A 19,251-nucleotide genomic window follows, 5' to 3' on the forward strand; every position below is an offset into this window, starting at 1 on the left:
CCACTATGAAGTATATTTTACTTAGGTTCAAAAAGCTCGTGCTAAACGCTGTGCTGAGGAGGAACACTCCCCAGCAGGTGACACTGGGAAGCAGCTCTAATGGGATGAGGTGACTAATCCAAGGCAAGACCTTCCTGAAAGCGGGGAAATGAATTTATCTTTGAAAACCTGCCTAAATCCTTGAAAATTAATACCAAAAAAAAAATATAGGACCTTCAGTTTCCCCCCAAATGTAACATGGATATAATTTAAGTTGGGAAAATGCTCTAAGGTTACAACTAACTTTGCTATTTGTGATCATGAGAGAGAAGCAAACAGGGATTGTAGAACCCAGATGTCTAATCTCAACAGCTTCCATTTTTTCATCCACAAGAAAGGGTAGAGTAAAAATATGTAGATTAAAACATCTCTCCTAACCTTTCCCAAGTGCATGCTTTGGAGTAGCCCAAATGAGGCAGAAGAAAAAGACAGATAACAATGATATGTTCAATATTATATTACTAGGGCCCAAATGCATGAATTCCTGCACCTTGAAAGGAACTGTGGGCCCCGAGGCTGCGGTGGGCACAGGGGTGGGTCTCGGCCCCTCCTCCACACCCCCACCCCGGCTCCTGGTCCTGTCTGCCCGCAGCCCTGTTCCCACTGCTGCTGCTCCCATGTGCTGATGGTGCCGGCCCCGCTCGCACCTGCTGACTCCACAGAGTGATTGGGGCCAGTGCCAGCAGCAGTGTAAGCAGTGGCTGCTGCCCTGATCACCCCTCAGGAGCAGGGAGAGGTAGAGAAGCCCTCAGGGGCTATCGGGGCCAGCAGCCGCTGCTTACACCTGCTGATGGTGCCGAGCGATCAGGACTGGCGCTGGGCGCTGGCAGCGGGTGGGAGTGGGGCCATCGCCAGCAGCAGGTGTGAGAGATGGGACCGCCTTGCGCGGGAGCAAAGAATTTTCAGTAACCACCAGAGGCTTGCCCCGATGACAGCGACTGGTGCCCTGCCTTGGTCTGGTGCCCCCGCTCATCTGCTCCACCATTCTGCCATGGCCGACACCTGCCATGTTTCACATGGGCCTCCTGGTGGTCAGAGCATGTCATAGCGACTGGTTGTTTCAATGTTTGGTCTATTTGCATATTAGCCTTTTATTATATAGGATGGTGTTATTGGTTTTGTTTTGTTTTTCACTTATTAGAAATCTATTAAAATCATTTTCATTAGGATGTTAATTACTCCCTTTTCTTTAAGATGAATTTAAGATGTAGAATTAGGATTCTAAAAAAATTAGGTGAGTTTCTAATCTTTCCTCTTTTATACATTAGGAAGGAAAGCCATGATGGACTATTTTATTTTTATTTTTTTATTAAAGAAGGCAATTACTTTGGCAAATGTACCTAGTTTAAAAGAATATAAAATACTAGTAAATGCAAATACATGTAATAGGAGGTTTCCAATTCAGAGTCAGAACTTTCTACTCACAGAACTGGGGAAAAAGCACAATACCAATGGAAACTCTTCAGCACGCCATTAGGATCTGGCTACGAGTGTAGTGTGGCTGTTGGTATCAGGCAGCCTTGTGTAAGAAGGCAGTAGTGAACACTTCCAGTTTACATCTACTGTTTGTTTTAGTAAATACACATGGTCAAGAGCTTGGGTTTAAAAGCCAGTAAGTCTATAAGATTTGATTAAATGCGCAGTGTTGGCCCGACCAGTGCCTAGGATTGAACATGCAACCCAGGTACATGCCCTTGACTGGGATTCAAACCCGAGACTCTTTGGTGCCCGATGCTCTATACACTGAGCCACACCAGCTAGGGCTTTCTTGGGCCTTTTATAAAACAACAAAACCAAACCAACCACAGTCCCAAACTAAAGGAGATTCACAGCTAGTATGTTAGGATTCTCCAAAGAAACAGAACCAATAGATTACATACAGGGTGGGGCAAAAGTAGGATTACAGTTGTGAGTACACAAAATAGTTTATTCTCATATTATTATTTATTAAGTATTGTATTATTTTCCATACCAACAACTGTAAATCTACTTCTGCGAGAGAGAGAGAGAGAGAGAGAGAGAGAGAGACTATAAGGAATTGGCTCACGTGATTGAGGAGTTGAGTCTAAACTCTGCAGAGCTGTTGTCCCCGTCTGAAGGCCATCGGCCAGGGAGCTGTCAGTTGGGGGCAGAATTCTTTCTCACTTGATGGGGGGATGGGGGAGGGGGCTCAACCTTTGTTTTATTTGGGCCTTAACTGACAGAATGAGGCCCTCCCACAGTATGGAGGGTAATCTGCTTCACCACAGTCTACTAATTTAAATATTAACCTCATCCAAAAATACCCTCACAGAAACACCCAGAATAGTATTTGATCAACTAACTGTCTGGGCACCCTGTGGCCCAGTCAAGTTGACACATAAAATTAACCATCACAGATAGTAAGAAAAATACTTCTGGGGCAACATGCTTGAGAGACCGCCAGATACACATTTTATTTTTAAATTTTTTCAAATACACATTTTATAAGTATTTTTGTATTTACATATTTCTTGCTTCTAAGTAAACCTATTTTAAGCATACAATTATACTTCAGTTGTTCTGCTTTTCAAGTTTCTAGAACAGGGTTCCTCAACTTCAGCAATGTTGACATTTGGTCCAGATGTCTTTGTGGTGAGGGGCTGCCCTGTAGGTTGTAGAATGTGTAGTAGTATCCCTGGCCTCGACCCACTAACTGCCAGTCACTACCCCCCACTACATACCAATAGTATAGTGGCCCCCTAGTTGTGACAACAAAATGTCTCCAGACATGGGCAAATTCTCCTCTGGTTGAGAACCACTGCTCTAAGCTGATGTGGGCGTGATGATCTGTTGGCAGCTGTTATGTTGCAGTATCATTAGAAACTTCAGAGCGTACCTTTTTAAGTCCTTGTTTTCATTTTTCTTTAACCTGTATATATACTAATATAGCCTCCTAGGCATTGGCAGTCATTTTATATATTTGGAGTTGCCTCATATTTCACTGCCTTTTCCTATTAACTGCTGGGATGCAAATGTACTAAATATAAGTGTAGAATCAAAAAGTGGTTGTGTGTGGAGTACACTCACACCTACACATAACTTATATGCAAACATAATAATCATGATGGTCTCATTTTTTGGTTTTGGTAAATCAATAGTGGCTTAGTGGATTGGTCTGAATTTTGACATGCATAGACTGGATGTCTCAATTTGCAACTCTGTCCTCTTATATAATCACTAGAGGCCTGGTGCACGAAATTCATGCACAGGTAGGGTCCCTAGGCCTGGCCAGTGATCAGGGCCAATCAGGGCCTTCCGGCTACTGGCTGGGGCCTCCCTTCATTCAGCGCCAGTCCCTGATGGTAAGCGCATGACAGAGCAAGCGATTGAACTCCTGGTCTCCCGGTCTCACTCCAGAGAAGACAATAGACAATTTGCATATTAGGCTTTTATATATATACTAGAGGCCCGGTGCACAAAAATTTGTGCATTGGCGGGGGGCGGGGGGGTATCCCTCAGCCCCACTTGTGCCCTCTCACAGTCTGGGACCCCTCAGGAGATAACGACCTGCTGGCTTAGGCCCGCTCCCGGGTGGCAGAGGGCAGGCCCAATCCCTAGGTGCCTGCCCCGCAGCTCCTGGTCGGGCTCAGAGCAGGGCCGATTGGGGAGTTGGGGCGCCACCCCATCATGCACAGAGCAGGGCGGATCAGGAGGTTGTGATGCCACTGTCAGTCACGCTCAGGGTAGGGCCGATTGGGGGGTTGGGGCGCCGCCCGGTCACACTCAAGGCAGGGTCGATGGGGAGGTTGCGGCACCACCCCGTCACGCACAGAGCAGGGTGGATCAGGGGGTTGGGGCACTCCCCCCGTCACACTCAGGGCAGGGCCAATGGGGAGGTTGCGGCTCCACCCCATCACACACAGAGCAGGGCCCATGGGGGGGTTGGGGCGCTGCACCCTGTCACACACAGAGCAGGGCAGATCAGGGGGTTGGGGCGCCTTCCCCTGTCATGAATAGAGCAGGGTGGATAGGGAGGTTGTGGACCCGCCCCCTATCACACACAGAGCCGCAGGGCGATCAGGGGGGTTGGGCGCTGCCCCGTCATGCTGCTCCAGGGGCCAGGAGGCCTCACGGCTCCGCTGATCCCAGTGCTGGGAGGCCTTGCTGCTCTGCTGATCCTGGTGCTGGGAGGCCTTGCGGCTCTGCTTGACACAGGGGCAGTGAGGCCTCGCTGTTCCGCTGATCCCGGTGCCGGGAGGCCTCGCTGCTCTGCTGATCCTGGATTTGGGAGGCCTCACAGCTCCGCTGATCCCAGTGCTGGGAGGCATATTACCCTTTTACTATATAGGATAGAGGCCTGGTGCACGGGTGGGGGCTGGCTGGTTTTCCCTGAAGGGTGTCCCGGATCAGGGTGGGGGTCCCGCTTGGGTGCCTGGCCAGCCTGGGTGAGGGGATGATGGCTGCTTGCATCTGGTCACACCCTCTTCGGGGTGGGGGTCCCCACTGGGGTGCCTGGCCAGCCTGGGTGAGGGGCTGAGGGCCGTTTTCAGGCTGGCAGGCGACTGAAGCTCCCAATCTCTCCTTTTTTTCTTTTTCTTTTTAATTCTGGGATTTATTTATCTTCTATGGCTGTCACTGGAGCTGAGAGCCGGCTTTAGCTTTGAGGCTCGGCTCCAGCTCTGAGACCTCGGCTGCTGAAAGCAGGTATCTGGGCTTTGTTTACCTTCTGTATTTGAAACTTTGTTTCGACTCCAGCTCTGAGATCCCGGCTGGCTGAAAGCAGGTTTCTGGGGGTTGTTTAGCTTCTATATTTGCAACATAGTTGCTTAGAGAGCAGCTCAGAGCTGGGTGGTGGCAGGCGGGGAACCTTGGCTTCCTCCGTCACTGGAGCAAGCAATCCTGTTCGTTTCAGCTGCCTGGCTGCCATCTTGGTTGGCAGTTAATTTGCATATCTCGCTGATTAGCCAATGGGAAGGGTAGCGAAGTTACAGTTAATTACCATGTTTCTCTATTATTAGATAGGATAGACTAGAGGCCCGGTGCACAAAAATTTGTGCACTTGGGGGGTCCCTCAACCCAGCCTATGCCCTCTTGCAGTGTGGGACCCCTCGGAGGATATCCACCTCAGTGGGGACCCTCACCCCATGGAGGTTTGGCCAGCCTGGGTGAGGGAGGTCCCCACTGGGGTGCCTGGCCAGTCTGGGTGAGGGGCTGAGGGCCGTTTTCAGGCTGGCCAAGCACCCTGGCAACGTAAGCTCCCAGCTTCTCCTTTTTTTCTTTTTATTCTGGGATTTATTTACCTTCTATAATTGAAACTTTGTTGCCTTTAGCGGAGGCTTGCGGAAAGCTTGGCTTCCTCTATCGCCAGGGGCAACCCACTCCTGCTCGCTCCAGCTCCGTGGCCACGGCTGGCTGAAAGCAGGTATCTGGGGTTTGTTTACCTTCTATAATTGAAACTTTGTTGCTTTCAGTGGAGCTCAGAGCCGGGCTGCGGCAGGCGAGGAACCTTGGCTTCCTCCATCACTGGAGCAAGCAAGCCTCCTGCTCACTCCAGCAAGCCTGCTGCCGGCTGCCATCTTGGTTGGGTTAATTTGCATATAGTTGCTTTGATTGGCTGGTGGGCGTGGCTTAAGGCATAGCGAAAGTATGGTCAATTTGCATGTTTGTCTTTTATTAGTATAGGACTAGAGGCTCTGTGCACAAAATTCGTGCACTGGGGGGGGGGGGGGGGTTGTCCCTCAGCCCAGCCTGCACCCTCTCCAATCTCAGATATCCCTCACAATCCGGGACTGCTGGCTCCTAACCGCTCGCCTGCCTGATTGTCCCTAACCACTTCTGCCTGCCAGCCTGATCACACCCTAACCACTCCCCTGCCAGTCTGATTGCCCCCTAACCACTCCCCTGCCAGCCTGATTGACGCCTAACCGCTTCTCTGCCGGCCTGAAGCCCCCAACTGCCCTCCCTTGCCAGCCTGATCATCCCCAACTGCCCTCCCCTGCTGGCCCGATTGCCCCAAACTACCCTCCCCTGCCAGCCATCTTGTGGTGGCCATCTTGTGACGACGTGGGAGTGGCCATCTTGTGATGATGCGGGGGAGAGACACCACCTAGGCTTTTATTAGTATAGATGCTTGATGTTTTCCTCCAGATTAATCTAAGACCTGTTAATTGACAGGAAGTTAAATGCCTGTACAGGGAAGGCATGTGATCTATTCTTTTTTCTTACTATTGGCCAAGAACAACTCACATGTTAAGATTAAAGGGATGAAAAGAATAGGGTTAAGTTTAGCCATAGTTGAATAGATTTTCACATTGTGGCAGCTTTTATTCTTTTCCCTCTAACTGTTGGGCCTGAGTCAGGGTCCTGCAGAATGGAACTTGCTTTTCTTCCCTTTGAGTCCCTGTGTGTGGCTTCCAGACAACAGAGATGCACTAGCAGCAAGTCTCTGGTATGCAGAAGTGTGTTTTTAATGGAGGTTGATTAATGCTAGACTGCCAGGCTCCTTAAAATGTCACAGTATTCAAATGTGGAATTTTATGTACCGGTAGTGGCATCTGTTTGTTTTTATCTCTTATTTGATTTATATGCCTGAATCCCTAACATGGTGATCATGGTGTCCTGCCATGGGAGATCTGGGGACTTCTGGTTCTGCTACTTAAAACTACTGTGTGTCCTTCCTGAGATTCACTTTCAACATCTAAAAAATGTGAATAATAATACTTTTTCTTCAGTACTATGTCAATGATTAAAGCCCTATATACTGCTTAACATAGATGGGTAATCAATAAAAATTATTTAAATGAGTAAGAAAGTAAGTGAATTTCAGCAACAAAATAAAACCAATAGTATTGGGTTATAATTCATAGAACAAAATAAACACTCATGAGTCCATACTGATGTAAAAAGTTGAACAAACAAGTAAATGGAAAAAAGAGACAGCTCTCTCTTCCCGAAGAATTCCAATTAATAAATGTTGAAATAACGAGGGAAACAGAAAAATCACTACAGAATAATGGTTTCAGACAAGAACTACTACTGTTGCTAAAATTAGTAGGCAAAGTATGAGGGAAAAAAGGATATTTGTGTAGCCTCAAAGTATTTCCTCCAAGATAAATATTAATTACAAAGGAAAAAATAGTAACTTTACAGGGGGGAAATTCAGCAGGCACTACTGTAACCAGGTGAACAAAGTTGGCATTACCAGTATTAAGATGAATCAATATTATATACCCCCTGCTATGATGTATAAAAAATAGCACATCACTCCTGTGGTATTCTGTCCAAAAAATGCAGAAAACACCTGACAAACTGATATTGAAGTACATTCTATAAAACACCTGGTCATTACTCTCCAAAAGTGTCAAGGTCATGACACAAAGGGAGGGCTGAGGAGCAGTCCTGGATCTGAGCAAACTAAGGAGACATGACAACTACATGCAATGTGGGACCCTCCACTGGATCCTAGGATAGAAATCAGGCATCAGCCCTGGCTGGCTTGGCTCAATGGATAGAGCATCGGCCTGTGGACTGAAGGGTCCCGGGTTCGATTCCGGTCAAGGGCACATTCCTGGGTTGAGGGCTTGATTCCAAGTCGGGGATGTGCAGGAGGCAGCTGATCAATGATTCTCTCTCATCATTGATGTTTCTATCTCTCTCTCCCTCTCCCTTCCTCTCTGAAATAAAAAAAAATATATTAAAAAAAGATATATTAAAAAAAGAAAGAAAACAGGCATCAGTGGAAAAACTGGTGAAATTGAATGAAGTCTGTAGTTTAGTTAATTGTACTGTACCAACATTGATTTCTTAGTTCTGATAACTACCGTGGTTATACATGATGTTAATATTGAGAGAAGCCAGAGGAAGGACATATGGGAATTCTCTATGCTATTTTTGTAACTTTTCTGTAAGTCTGAATAACAAGTTAAAAAATAAATAAAAAAGTTGTAGTTATATTGTTGTCTTTTGTATTTACAAAGTGCCACATACACTTGCAGCTCTTCCTACTACTACGGCCATGCTTCACACTGGGACCAGGCTTCGTAGTTTGCAAATCTGTTCCACATGTACCATCACATGGAATCCTCAACAATCCTGCCAAATATCATTCCCATTTTGCAGCTGATGAGACTGAGGCTCAGAGAGGGAAGCATTTGCCTAAGCTGGCCCAGCACAGTCACATCAGAGGTCAGTCGGTGAGAGAAGAACAAGCTGGCAATATTTTATTATACAAGGGGTTGGCAAAGGACAGATTCATGTTGATCACACATTCCCAGGGGTCTACCTGGTGATGCGGCTAATGCAATAAAACAGCAGCTGATTTGTACTGAGTGTCTGCAGTGTGTCTGAGCCATTGAAAAGAGGCAAATCCCACCATGAACCCTGGGATCTTCACTGGGACACAGATTAGAAGAGGCCCAGCTTCAAGGATTCTGACTTGCACAGACTGAGGACTCCCATTTCCAGAAGTTCAAAAACTTCCTTTTTTATCTAAATGAGAGAAAAGATAAAAAAAAAAAAGGTTAAGATTAAGATGGTCTTGGTGAATAAATTCAACCTTCTGCACTCTCTGGTATTTATGCAGCTGATATGGCCAGAGTCAGGGATGGCAGAAATCCTAACCCATATTTTATTCAGAGCTGGAAGAGTTGCACAAGTAAAGGAAGAGGTATTATATAAAACACCAGTTTCATTCAAGTGTCCTTTTGCTTGCTTAAAATAAAATCTCATATAAAGATATCTAAAGTGTGTCCAGATTAGACACAGTCCTAATATATAAAAAGCCAGGGGCCATCACGACCGAAACAACCGGATGAACGACCGAACTGCAGGCTGTGTGGGACGACCAGGCTGGCAGGGGGGGGTTAGTGAGGGATGACCAAACGACTGAACAAGCAGGCTGCGTGGAGCGACCAGGCCGGCAGGGGGTGGGGAGGAGGCAGTTGGGGGCAACCAGGCCAGTGGGGGGAGCAGTTAGGGGTGATCAGGAAGGCAGGCAGGTGAGCAGTTAGGAGCCAGCAGTCTCAGATTGTGAGTTGGATATCCCCCGAGGGATCCCGGATTGGAGAGGGTGCAGGCTGGGCTGAGGGGACCCCCAGCCCCCGTGCACGAATTTTGTGCACCAGGCCTCTAGTATCTGTATAATAAAAGCCTAAGGAACCGTTATGGCGGGATGACCGGTTGCTATGATGTGCACTGACCACCAGGAGCAGATGTTCAACACAGGAGCTGCCCCCTAGTAGTCAGTGCGCTCCCACAGGGGGAGCGCTGCTCAACCAGAAGCAGAGCTCCCTGCTGGCGAGTGCAGTAGCGGTGGCGGGAGCCTCTCCCACCTTCGCGGCAGTGCTAAGGAGCAGCAAGGTAAATGGTAAGGAGCAGCAAGCAGGCGGGTGGTAAGGAGCGAGGGGTCCCGGACTGCAAGAGGGATGTCTGCCTGCCAGCTTAGGCCCGCTCCCCACGAGAGGGAACATGCCAGGTTGAGGACCCCCCCCCCGCCCCCCCCCCAGTGCATGAATTTCGTGTAACTATGAGGGACAAGGGTTTTTTTTGTTTTGTTTTGTTACTATTTCTCTGAATTATTGTAATTAAAAAACTAGTGGTAGATTACTCAGATTTAACATTAAATCTGAAATAATCAAATATGGCCTCGTGTGCTGGACATCAAATTGGTTAAACCAGTTTATTTTATTTTTATTGATTTCAGAGAGGGAGAGAGAGAAACATTGATGAGAGAGAAACGTAGATCGGCTGCCTCCTACACACCCCACACTGGGAATCAAGCCCACAACCTGGGCATGTGCCCTGACTGGGAATTGAACCATGACCTCCTGGTTCATAGGTCGATGCTCAATCACTGAGCCACGCCGGCCCAGCAAAACCAGTTAAAAAAAACCCCAAAACTGTTCAGGGGACAGTGTGTGTGTGTGTGTGTGTGTGTGTGTGTAGGAAAGTGAGAAAATTGTTTCTTAACTTGAACTGATATCTGATATAATTCACTGATCATTTGTGATCAGGTTTGGTCATTCTGGGAATATAGTTATATGTGGTAAATTAGTTCACTGGGCATGGATGGAGGAGTAATTCCCAGCCTATACGCTAGTTACTGCCATGATTCATTCCTGAGTGGTGACCGGCAGCCCTGTTTACTACTGTACAAATCCTTTTATCTCCAACAGCTACATTGATCGGTTGCCTCCCATAAGCAGCCTGACCAAGGATCAAACCTGCAAACTGGGTTGTGTCTTGATCGGGAATTGAACCAGTGACCTTTTGGTGCTTGGGACATTACTCACCCAACTGAGCCATACTGGCCAGGGCAGGCATTCAGTTTTTAAAATATATTTTTACTAGAGGCCCAGTGCACAAAATTCGTGCACAGGAAGGGGGGGGGGGTGTCCCTCAACCTGGCCTGCACCCTCTCCAATTTGGGACCCTATGGGGAATGTCCGACTGCCGGCTTAGGCCTGATTCCACAGGGCCTAAACCGGCAGTCGAACATCCCTCTCACAATCCGGGACCACTGGCTCCTAACTGCTCGCCTGCCTGCCTGATCGCCCCTAACTGCCTCTGCCGGCCTGATCGCCCCCAACTGCCCTCTCCTGCTGGCCTGATCGCCCCCTAACTGCTTGCTCCCCCACACCGGCCTGATCTCGCCCCTGCTTGCTCCCCCACACTGGCCTGATCTCGCCCCTAACTGCTTGCTCCCCCACGCCAGCCTGATCTCACCCCTAACTGCTTGCTCCCCTGTGTCGGCCTGATCTTGCCTCTAACTGCTTGCTCTCTGCCAGCCTGATCTTGCCTCTAACTGCTTGCTCTCCTGCCAGCCTGATTGTCCCTAATGGCCTCTGTCTCGGCCCCCACCACCGTGGTTTTGTCTGGAAAAAAGTTGGACATCTGCAAGATGTCTGGTTGACCCGGTCTAATTAGCATATTATCCTTTTATTAGCATAGACTGATTTCAGAGAGGAAGGGAGAGGAAGAGAGAGATAGAAACATCAATGATGAGAATCATCGGTCGGCTGCCTCCCGCACGCCCCTTGCTAGGGATCGAGCTCGCAACCCGGGCATGTGCCCTGACTGGGAATCGAACCATGATTTCCTGGTTCATAGGTTAATGCTTAACCATGGAGCCACTCAGGCTGGGAAAGGGTAGACATTCAATTTTAATCTATTGAGACATCAAAAAATCCCCCAAAATCAAACTAGCTCCAAATTAAGTAACTGGGTTTTAGGGGATGTAAATGAAAGGAGTTTTAGGGGGTAAAATAGGTAGGTTTAGGGAGTTTTAGAAATAAAGAGGGTCCATGGGGGAAGAAGGCTTGGAGCCCATAAGTGGGGGCTTGGAGCTGCTAAAGGCATATGTTCACAGAGAACAAAAGGTGCCACAGGATAAGGGGAAAGGAAGACATCCATTCACAGAAGATAGGAAAGAGCCACACGGGATGGGAAGAAAGAGGAAAAAGAACTTTCACAGAGGATAGAGAAACGCTGACAAGTGGGAGAAAGAGGAAACAGATTTTCACAGGAGATAGAGAATTCTACCACTGAAAGGGGAGAAATAGAGGGGGCACCATGTGGCTTTTGAGCTTTGAAGCTGATATTCTACCAATTGGAAGGCAGCAAGAAAAGACAAAGAGCTGCAGCCTTTATAAACCTTAGGAAAAAGGGCTTAGAGGGTCACTCCCTTTGGGACCCCCTCCCTACGTGGGAGTCTCTACTTGTTTCCAATAAATTTCCACCTTTTCATACACCACCTTTCGTCTGTGGCTTCATTCTTCAAATGCACCTGGACAAGAACCTGGAGAGAAATCACCCTTGCGTCCTGCTCAGAAAAAACCACTCGACTCATAAAGATGTGAGCAATGAGGCAAATTTGCACACCCGCCTCCAAGTGCACTTATAAGGATGAAAAGCAAAGGTGATTGTGCCTCTAAAGCAAAGCACAGGGAAGTATGCCAAGTTCTCCAGATCTTCCTATTTCTCAAAGGTACAGTATAGCTATGGTCCCTAGTGAGGCAGAAGCTCTCGGTCATTTAATGAGGAAACAAAGCTGATTCCTATAAAACACATGGGAATGATAGGATTATGTGTAAGGGGTGAGATGGGTTCCATGATTATTCCTTTACAGTAACTGTCAAAGGCCAGGATGTGCTGGTCTTCATGTCAAAGACTCTATTACTGTGTTTGAACTCAAGTTCAGATAAAAGAAAAAAAAAATTAAAGTTAACTGCTGGTTACACGGTACCTCGGGAATGTCCATCATCCTCCTCAACTTCTGATCTCTCCAATTCCAGTCAAAAACCAGAAACTTTAAGGGGTTCAAATTAAGGCCACCTGAAAGAGATAGGGAGAGGGTTGCCGCAGTCAAGACCTCATGACGTGAACAAATTAAAACTACTTTTTATTCTCTTGGTTGCTTTTTGCCTCATTTGCTGTCCTCTCCCCAGTAATTAATTTCTCACATTAAATGCTGCCCTTGCCTGATGGAAAACAAATGCGGTAGTCCAAGACTCCCCTCCTATAATCTTATCACTGATTCTGAGAAGCAGAGAAGCTGCTCTTGCTAAGCTTGTCAAATGCTCAAGTGCTGGCAAAAAATCAATCCTAAGCCTCCAGGAAGCGCCAGAGGGTGAAGTTTCATTCCTGACAGGGATTTGATAAGATTCCTGCAGTTTGGAGTTGAGTCTACCTGAGGCCACATGACTGAGGAGGTGAGTGGGCAAAAGGATGAGGACAGGGCTGGGAGGTTCATTTGGGGCAGAAAAGGAAGCTAAGGTGAATGGGCCCTATTAAAGGCTGCTATCCCCTGAGGAGACTAGGAAAGAACTTAGGGCTGTTCCCACTGTCTTCCTGTCTATCTAGAGCAGTGGTTCTCAGCCTTCCTAATGCCGCAACCCTTTAATACAGTTGCTCATGTTGTGGTGACCCCCAGCCATAAAATTATTTTCGTTGCTACTTCATAACTGTAATTTTGCTACTGTTATGAATCGTAATGTAAATATCTGATATGCAGGATGTATTTTCATTGTTACAAATTGAATATAATTAAAGCATAGTGATAAATTAAAAAACAATATGTAATTATATATGTGTTTTCCGATGGTCTTAGGTGACCTCTGTGAAAAGGTCATTCGACCCCCAAAGGGGTCGCGACCCACAGGTTGAGAACCGCTGATCTAGAGACAATAATAGAATGTGGGGCTTCAGGGGACCTCAGGGATTGTCTGCTTCTTAGAGGTCTCAGAGTTGGGCACAGTTAGTTCTTCTCACTCTCCATGTTCTCCCCACTGCCCCAAGCTGTTACATGTTTCACGTGGCAACGTAATTGAAGCCTTCTTTTACACAACTGCAGCATGTCCCTTCAACTCTCCTGTGATTATTTCAATATTTCCCCTCTCTGCCCAAAATAATTTAAAACAATTTTTTTTTATTGATTTCAGAAAGGAAGGGAAAGGGAGAGAGAGATAGAAACATCAATGATGACAGAGAATTACTGATCAACTGCCTCCTGCATGCCCCCTACTGGGGATCAAGCATGTGGCCTAACCGGAATTGAACCTACATCTCCTGGTTCTAGGTCCACGCTCAACCACTGAGCTACATCAGCCAGGCCCCAAATAATTTTTTAATGCTTCTTATAATTACAATGCCTCTTATTTATAATTTTCTAAAAAATTAAAAATAATAAATAAAGAATGACAATGGGTTGGTAGTCTTCACTTAAAAATAATTCACTGCTGGTAATAGAGCAAACAGGTACAACCTCTCTAAAAAAGTACTGGGCGTTATAAAAAAGGAGCTTTAAAATGCTTTCTATTGATAAAAAAATTATCCATCTACACATATCTCAATAAAAACATCAGAAATTTAAACACAGTTACTTACAAAATGATCACTGCAGTATTATTTATAACAGCAAAAAATAAGAAACAACCCAAATATCCTACCATGATAGAATTGTTAAAAAAAAAAAATCTAACTTGGGTTTAATATACAAAATACAGGAAGAACTCATATAACTCAATAGAAAAAAAATCTAATTTAAAAATGGGCAGAGGAACCGAATATGCATTTTTCCAAATAAGACATCCAAATGGCCAACAAGTACATGAAAAGATATTCAACATCACTAATTATCAGGTAAATACAAATCAAAACCACAGCGAAAGGCCTGGCTGGCATGGCTCAGTGGTTGAGCGTCCACCTATGAACCAGAAGGTCATGGTTTGATTCTCAGTCATGGCACATGCCTGGGTTGCGGGCTCGATCCTCAGTGTGGGGCGTGCAGGAAGCAGCCTACCAATTATTCTCTCTCATCACTGATGTTTCTATCTTTCTCTCTTTCCCTTCCTATTTCTGAAATCAATAAAACAATATAAAAAACAAACAATGATATATCACCTCACACCTGTTATCAAAAAGACAAAAAGATAACGAGTGTTGGCAAGGATGTGGAGAAAAAAGAAGCCTTGCACACTGTTAGTGGAAATGTAAATTGGTGCAACCACTATAGAAAATGGTATGGAAGTTCCTCAAAACATTAAAAAGATAACTACCATGTGATCCAGCTATCACATTTCTGGGTATATAGCCAAAGAAAATGAAATCACTATCTTAAAACGTGTCTCACAACTCTGTAGAAATCTAATTTCAATGGTCTGTACAGCTTCGTTTTTCCCCCTCTTCTAAATACAAAGAAAAGTGGGGCCTGGTGACCACAAAAACCCATCTGTATTCCAGGAAAGGGAGAGGTGAATCTCTGGCTGGGGGCTGAGGGAGAGGCGGCGTCCGTCCCTGGCCTCTCCGGCTGCCCAGCCAAGCTGTCCCAACTCTGCGTTTCACAGAAGGCCTATGAGCCCCTCTCACCTGTTCCTTCATTTTCATCGCCCCATCACGTTCACAAGACAAAACTCCAAACTCCTCAGATTACTGTTCAAGGCCCTCCCTCACAATCTGACTTTCTTCCCAGTTGAATCACAAGATAGTACAGCCCATGAAGTCCCCAGTAAGAAACGTGGTCTCTTCAATAAAAACAACTAGCATTTTTCGAGTTCTTAAGGTATGACACTCACTGTGCTGAGCTCTTTATTGGCATTCAATTTTCATAATAATCCTTTGAGATAGGTACTATTTCTGTCTCTGTCATTCTGATAGAGAAACAGGTTTAGAGAAGGTAACTTGCAAGGTCACAGAGCTGGTATGGTAAGTTGTTGGACCTGGGACCGGAATCTGGAGTCTGAGTCGGTAACAGGGGTTCTTAGACTCAACACGGTATTGTTCACTTATCACCTCCCCCAGGGATACATGTCCCTCCGCCTGCCCTCCTAATTCAGCCCTTCTCCTGTTCCTGCATGTTCCTGAGTGCTTTCCTCACATCTCCACAGATCCCACTTTAATTCTCCCCATACTTTAAAGATCAGTTAAAAACTCTACAAAGCTTTCCCTGCAGACTCAGCCACCACATCAATCTCTCCCTCATTTCAACTTCTCTAGACTTAGAAGTGCTCACTTGGCCTTTGGGCTTTACTGTCTTGTATGGTCAACCTAATTCTATGTGCACTTATCTCTTCAATGGGATCGGGAGCTCCCTTTTGGGGAAGGCTCAGGAACCAGGAAGGCCTGGACTGAGTGACTCTGGGAGGGCCACTTAACCTGTGTGCTTTAGTTTTCTCTCTGAGGGAATCAGAACCCTAGCCTGCAAGGGTGAGGTGAGTACTACATGAGATAGATATAAGTGTCTAGCACAGTGGTTCTCAACCTGTGGGTCGAGACCCCTTTGGTGGTCGAACGACCCTTTCACAGGGGTCGCCTAAGACCATCCTGCATACCAGATATTTATATTACGATTCATAACTGTAGCAACATTACAGTTATGAAGTAGCAACGAAAATAATTTTATGGTTGGGTCACAACGTAAGGAACTGTATTTAAAGGGCCAGAAGGTTGAGAACCACTGGTCTAGCATATTGCTAAGTACACATAGGAACTCAAAAAAAATTTTCCCTTCCTTATTTGGGGCCTCCAGTTTGTTATTTGTAATTGCACAGAGCTCTGTATACAGTGGGTTTATTTAACCTGGGTGGCTTTCATCTGGAGAGAAACACTAGTATTTTTAGTTTTCATTTGCTTTCTGGCAAATGACTATCTGTATACCGAGTTACTATACTAATGAACACGTTATGTTTAGAAATATGAAAAATCCAGGAATAGCTCCTGTCAGTTATGAAACAATGTGTATTACTATATTGAAGAAGTAATTTGGAAATGAGAATTGATAAGATATCTTTAATCTGTCTGGCAGGCAGAACAGGTAATAAGATCATTAGCAGGTTAGCAGGTGGATGTCCTCTGGAATACTTTCTGGGTAAAGCACTACAAGAGAAACGATTTAGAATATTAAGATTTCATCCACAGAAACTGCATTTAAAAATATATATATTTTTAAATTGATTTCAGAGAGGCAGGGAGAGGGAGAGAGATAGAAACATCAGTGATGTAAGAGAATCATTGATTGGCTATCTCCTACATGCCCCCCACTGGGGATCGAGCCTGCAACTCAGGCATGGGTCCTGACCAGGAATCAAATCGTGACCTCCTGGTTCATAGGTAAACGCCCAACCACTGAGCCACGCCATCTAGGTGAAACTGCATTTTTGTTTCAACATGTTTTCAAGTGGAATGGGAGTCGTGGGGAACCAAGACACAATTAAGTGAGAGGGAAATACTCAACATATCCAGCTCTACAAATTCCAGAGGGTGCAAACTGATGGAATCAATTGTGGATCCACTAACCTGTTTAAAGCAATTGAAATCTGAATGTATTTAGGTGGGCACATACCCTTCAATTTCACAGTTCTCATCCTTCTCTACTCCATCATACCTGCTGGCTGACTTTACAGACTCAGGGCTGAATTTCCAACTCCTGAATTAACACAGAGATCTGGTTTCACTGCATCACACATGTGGTTCCCAAAACTCACATGGGGGTACGGCCAACTCCCAGCTCTGAAGACTATCACTGGCTCTTTTCATACCTTGTTTAACGAGTTCTTTAATCCTCCCTGGAGTTCCTACACCCAGGTGCACGGCACGCTTCTCCAGCAACTTTACCTGCTCCTGGACCTATTCCAAGATGGAAGAGAATAAAGAGAAGTGTGATATTGAGGCAGACTACCAAAATATATTTCTCATACAAATGTGGCCTTCGTCCACAGTTTCTGACTCATAACTCCCCAAGCCCTTGCAAGTTCCTAAGTGTTGAGAGTGATAAAGCTGTCTTTTGTTACTTGAATGAGGAGATTTTTGGAAGCACCTGAGGATGGAGACCGGTTCCAGGAGAACCCACTATGTAATTAACTTTCACTCCCACCCCGAACCTCCAGAGAGGGGTGGGGGGCTGAGGTTGAATCAATCGCTGATGGCTGATGATTTAATCAATCATGCCTAAGTACTGACGCCTCCTTAAAACACCTGAGAGGAAGGGTTTGAAGAACTTCTGGGTTGGTGAACACATGGAGATTTGGGGAGAGTGTGTGCCTGGAGAGGGTATGGAAGCTCCACAACCTTTCCCAACCCTGCCCTAGGCATCTCTTCCATCTGGCTGTTCCTGAGTTAAATGTTTTTATAATGAATCAGTGATCTAGTAAGTAAAATGTTTCGTCAGCTGCTCTTGCAAATTAATTGAATTTGAGGAGGGGGTTGTGGGAACCTCTGAATCAGTTGGTCAGAAGAATAGGTAACATCCTGGACTTTCAACTGGTGTCTGAAGTTGGGGGTATGAGGTGTGCATGCGATCTTGTAGGACTGAGCCCTTAACATATGGAACCTGATGTGTTTCCAGGTAGACAATGTCAGAATTGAGTTGCACTGTAGGACATGAAGTTGGTGTCCAGAGCATTTCTTGGACACGTGAGGAAGCAACCCCCTCCACATGTTGGAAATTGGGTCCAGAAACTCTTTTCAAAGAGTTATTAGAAACTGCAATCAATCATGGGCCAATTTAGAGCATTTTGTTTAAAAGTTAAGAAAGTTAGAAAGCAAGTGAGGCTACCCTTGTTTAGGGCAAAGAAGGTTAACATCAAGATAGAAGAAAACTGGTAAATCTTCACAGAGTCCAGGGTCAAGCCTCAGCTTCTGTACAGGAACCTCGGAGCAGGGACAAGTGTGACTGCTGTGGGGAGAGGTGGGTGTGCAGGGGTAGGGAATGCAAAGAAAATCAGAATGGTCATTAAGTGTGTCTATAGAAAGAGGCACCAAAGAAAACCCTTGCAAAGGAGTTACACAGAGGTTGAAGGGAAAAGCTGAGGTCTAGAAGTGACCCTTAAGGATCACTAACATCTTCCACCAAGAACCACAGGCCTTTTGCTTACCTTTATGTGTTTTGCAAATAATTTCATAACTTTGCTGTCTCCTCTGAACGCTGTCATTGACCTAATGAGAAGGAATAGATTAATGCACAAGAAAAGTCACTCCTTCTGAGCCTGTTGGCTAATTCAGTATTATGTCTTTCTTTATTCAAAGAATATGTGTGTTTATTTATATGTATATATGTTCACCTGTATGTGTAGATATACACACACAAAAAAGTTCTGAGATTTTCAGGCTAGCCATCTCTGAAATGAAAATGGGTGGTCTTTTAGTCAGGCTTCTCATTCTCACACATAGGGTTAGCTTTACTTAGGTTTCCTTGGGTACTGAAACATGGATCTGCACTTTACTTGCAATACAGAATTTCTGTATTTCAGGTTCCTAGCAGAGAACTGATCTTCAAACTCTGTAGTATAGTTCTCAGACAAAATGTGGTTGTGAGAAATCTCTTACAGCACTGGGGTCAGCCTGTGCACCGGGGCAGTGGGGGAAGCTGGGATGAGCTGACAGGGTGGAGCAAAAGGGCTTGTGTCCTTCAAGAGCAGCCTCCTCTTTTATTTACGTTGCAGAGTGAGCTTTTCCATAAAATGTTGTATGTAGAAATGCTTCAGATATAAATAAGTATAAAATAGCAATGCCTTTTAGTCGATGTTTGGGGCAAGATCTAACATGGAAAAACTGCTTGAGAATATTACTTCCCTTTATATCTCATTATTATGTTTGTGGAAATACTATTGGTCAACAGGAATCTATGAGTTTCCAAATAGTGAATCATGTTATACAAGTGCTGTTGCATTTGATTTTTAAAAATATATTTTTATTGATTTCTGAGAGGAAGGAAGAGGGAGAGGGAGAGGGAGAGGGAGGGAAGGAGAGAGGGAGAGAGAG

At 45.5% G+C, this 19,251-nt stretch overlaps 1 protein-coding gene across 5 annotated transcripts in view; it reads right to left on the reverse strand.

The window, feature by feature from the left end:
- Positions 1-8,196: 8,196 nt before the first annotated feature.
- CMSS1 (cms1 ribosomal small subunit homolog) overlaps positions 8,197-19,251 on the reverse strand; it is a 393,986-nt gene continuing 382,931 nt past the window's right edge. For all 5 annotated transcript variants that reach the window (XM_070406094.1, XM_070406095.1, XM_070406096.1 and 2 more), the window contains exons 7-10: positions 18,366-18,426; positions 17,031-17,118; positions 12,242-12,330; positions 8,197-8,487 (exon numbers count right to left, since the gene is read on the reverse strand). In XM_070406094.1, the coding sequence (XP_070262195.1) occupies positions 8,404-8,487; positions 12,242-12,330; positions 17,031-17,118; positions 18,366-18,426 (322 nt within the window). In that variant the 3' untranslated portion in view covers positions 8,197-8,403. The remainder of the gene's footprint in view (positions 8,488-12,241; positions 12,331-17,030; positions 17,119-18,365; positions 18,427-19,251) is intronic.

The sequence above is a fragment of the Myotis yumanensis genome, unplaced genomic scaffold (assembly GCF_028538775.1).
Source record: "Myotis yumanensis isolate MYYU_CA2020_CCGP unplaced genomic scaffold, mMyoYum1.0.hap1 SCAF_2, whole genome shotgun sequence".
NCBI classification, from domain to species: Eukaryota; Metazoa; Chordata; class Mammalia; order Chiroptera; family Vespertilionidae; genus Myotis; species Myotis yumanensis.